The following is a 3,486-nucleotide window of genomic DNA, read 5'->3' on the forward strand; positions in this document are numbered from 1 at the left end:
GTGTATAGTGTTGTCTATCTGAAATGCAATGTCATTGCCACCTAATAATATCCATTTTAAAATTCCGATTTGATTTTGGTTATCCATCATTGATGCGTTAGCTATATATATGCAAACATATTTTGATATTTAATTTGATTATTGATTTGGTTGAACATCTATGTCTAGAAGATACAATACTCAATTATCATACGTGCCAGATACATGTGCATATATATGTTTTATGATTATTTTTTAAAAAAAAAAACATTTAAAAGTTTTTTTTAGCATGATTCCAAAGTTAATAATTGATAAATCGGAATGTCTACTAATTTGTATCTTTTATAAATAAGATACGTTTTGAGTCTTTATTATTATCTGTATAGATAGACATAACCTTTATATGTTAATAAGGATATGCTTTTATGATTTAATTGTTAAAAATATTAAATAATTAATTTTGAGAAGTAGTGCTAGGGCAGTAGAATTTGTGATGTTTAGCCATCAATTAGTTATTATCAATATTTTTAATGGTGTGAGATGACATCTAATAGTATAGGATTAGTCATTTTCTTTTTTATGGTCAAGTACTTGCCAGATTTTAATAAAAATGATGATCTAGACTTTTTTATTAATTTTTTTCAATCAATATTAATTTTTTTAAAATGATTTTGTTTATATATATCTTAAATTGTAACTCATTAAATCTAAATTCTAAATTATAAACTAAATTTTAAAATTGGCTAATTAAAATAAAGTTAGTTTTTATAGTTTTTTTTTTCTTTATTTGTTAATCAACGTATGTCATACTTGTTATTATATGAAATGATTAAGCAAGTATATGAATTAATCACATTTCATAAAACATATAGAAAATAAAAATGGCCATTGGCCATGCATTGAAGCTAATCAACATATGTGATAATTAATCACGTGATTAAGCATTTATATTAATTAGGGTTACGTTGGAGATTAAGGACCGTACCAATGATTAAATGAGTCAACACAACATACCTATTCACCTATTAATTCTATCTGTCTGTGGTCCATCTCTTTCGTCCAACGTCACTTCCAAGTTCCAGCCCTCTATAGAGTTAGGTTGACCAAAGAGTCACATTTTAGCTAAACCATATGGTTAAGTATAAAGTTGATGCCTTGCATATAACACATGTATAAAAAAAGTGTTAGTTTTTTTTTTTTTTTTGGCTTGGTAGTGCTAATTATCTGAATAGACAAACAATGGAAGATAATGTTATATATAAACCACTTATATGCTGTATGCATGTATATGGATAAATACATGATAATAAAAAATATATCATCATCACTACTTAATTAACATGATGATGACATCAACTGCCAGAGCCGACCACTATTTGAGCAGATAACTACTACTATAATCTAATTAAGCACTTGTCTGCAAAATGCAATGACATGGACGACCACCCATTATAATTGGACTCATAAAAAAAATTAGTTTATTTTTTCAATTATTCTGTTTCAATTTTTGTTTATTTTCAGAGTACTTTTTGAAGATATAAAAGTCAAAGATTTATATTAAAAATTTTGAAACATTTTAAGTTTTGAACAATATTATACATAATAATAAAACACATCAACGACATTTTTAGAGCCAAACATAATAAAAAAAAGTAATTAACAAATAATGTCGCTCCTTTTCGAAAAAAAAAAAAAACTGAAAACAGTAATATTAGCTATGACTAACAAAAAAACTGTTAATTACTTAACCTTTAGAAAATATAATTTTCTCAAAGAATAGCCTTTCAAAACACCGTTATATATTAAAATTAAAATAAAAAAAAAAACTGATTTGATTAAAGTGAAAATGAAGTCACTAGTCAATTTATTAAAAATGAGAATTTCACGAGTGAATCCATGGCCTTCCTTTCTCATGAATAGCCCTTTACCTAAACTAATGAGAAACAACGCGAATAATAGAATTTCGAAAAGGTAAGTGGCTTCAGCTAACCCCACTTAACCGAATTTGGCACCCAATCACTTTTAGTCACCTCAGTAAACTACGCATTATATAAGTTTAATCCCCAAAAGATGGATTAGTGCTTGAGCCATACATAATAGCGTGATTGTAACGGCCAATTTCATATTTTAATCCGGAGGTTCTTTAATCCACATCATTACTAATTACTAATAATTTCAGTTAAAGTATTATTACTCGTTCCAGTAAGTGACAAATGGGTAGGTCCAACTATAGCTATATAAATAAGCTGCTTCTAACACCACTCCTTACTTATCCTTCAGACACAATAATAATAATGGCGAAGAACAAGATTCACCCTCAAGAACTTGCTCCTTCTAATCCTCCTCTTACTCTTTCTGCAAAGGGAGAAACATATACACTGTGGATGAAATCGTTAGTGTTCCACTCCAATGGTTGCACTGTGTATGATTCCAAGGGTGACATAGTGTACCGTGTCGATAACTATGACCGAAAAGGTACAAGAGAAGTTAACCTCATGGATCTTAGAGGCAGAGTTCTCTGCACCATACACAAGGTAATTCATTCATTCATTCATTCATTCATTAATAATAACTATGCTTCATTCTTCTTCTTCTTCTTCTTCTTCTTCTTCTTTTTAATTAACCAAGTTGTTTGATTTATTATTATTGCAGAGATTAATAGCTTTGGGACGACGATGGGAAGGGTACAGATCATGCAATAGCAGTAGTAGTGATATTGAGGAGAAGCCATGGTTCCAAGTGAAGAGAAAGAAAATGATGATGATGAAGAAGAAGAGGAGGGAGAAAGTAGCGTGCGAAATAAGGGTAGGGTGTGTTGAATACTGCATAGTGAGAAATAGTGAGAAAGAAGCAGCATATCGGATAGTAAACAAAGACGGAAATGTCATTGCAGAGGCAAAGCAGAAGCAGTCATCCTCAGGGGTAGTTTTGGGAAATGATGTTCTAACTTTGTATGTGGCTCCTAACACAGATCATTCACTTGTTATGGCTTTGGTTACCGCATATGGATTGATATGCGGCACAATGTAAATTATTCAATTCTATCTATTCTCTACTTTTGTATATTTTTCAACATCACAAGTTTTGTAATATTCAGATTTTGCCTCTGTTTCTGTATATAATGTAAGTGTGTATTCTTGTTTATCTTACACACCCAATACAATACAGATATATATATATGTTAAGATGCAATTAAGCCTCCAATTTCCATGGGTTTTATTATATTTTATTATTTTTATAGGACAAGTAGTACAATTTATTGTTTTCCGTCAATAATTAATTGATAATTTACTAATGTCAAAAGAAAGTTTAAATATAAATTTCTTTATCAATTGAGCCATATAAATAGACTGTAACAATATCCATATAAATAGATTGTAACAATATCCATTAGATGCATCTCAAATTTTTTATGCAATGCCAGACTAATAAGATATCTTAATATAATTAAATCCATTAGGGGAGAATATGTTTTCATATAGTCAATACCAAGTTTTTATGAAAATC

The 3,486-nt window shown here is 29.2% G+C and overlaps 1 protein-coding gene across 1 annotated transcript in view; it reads left to right on the forward strand.

Annotated features, from left to right (window-relative positions):
* The window catches only part of LOC107634579 (protein LURP-one-related 4), a 6,120-nt gene extending 2,997 nt beyond the window's left edge, over positions 1-3,123 (forward strand). Inside the window, exons 2-3 of the mRNA XM_016338010.2 lie at positions 2,260-2,513; positions 2,632-3,123. Coding sequence (XP_016193496.1) covers positions 2,274-2,513; positions 2,632-3,009 — 618 coding nt within the window. The 5' untranslated portion in view covers positions 2,260-2,273 and the 3' untranslated portion in view covers positions 3,010-3,123. The remainder of the gene's footprint in view (positions 1-2,259; positions 2,514-2,631) is intronic.

Source organism: Arachis ipaensis, chromosome B03 (assembly GCF_000816755.2).
Source record: "Arachis ipaensis cultivar K30076 chromosome B03, Araip1.1, whole genome shotgun sequence".
Classification (NCBI taxonomy): Eukaryota; Viridiplantae; Streptophyta; class Magnoliopsida; order Fabales; family Fabaceae; genus Arachis; species Arachis ipaensis.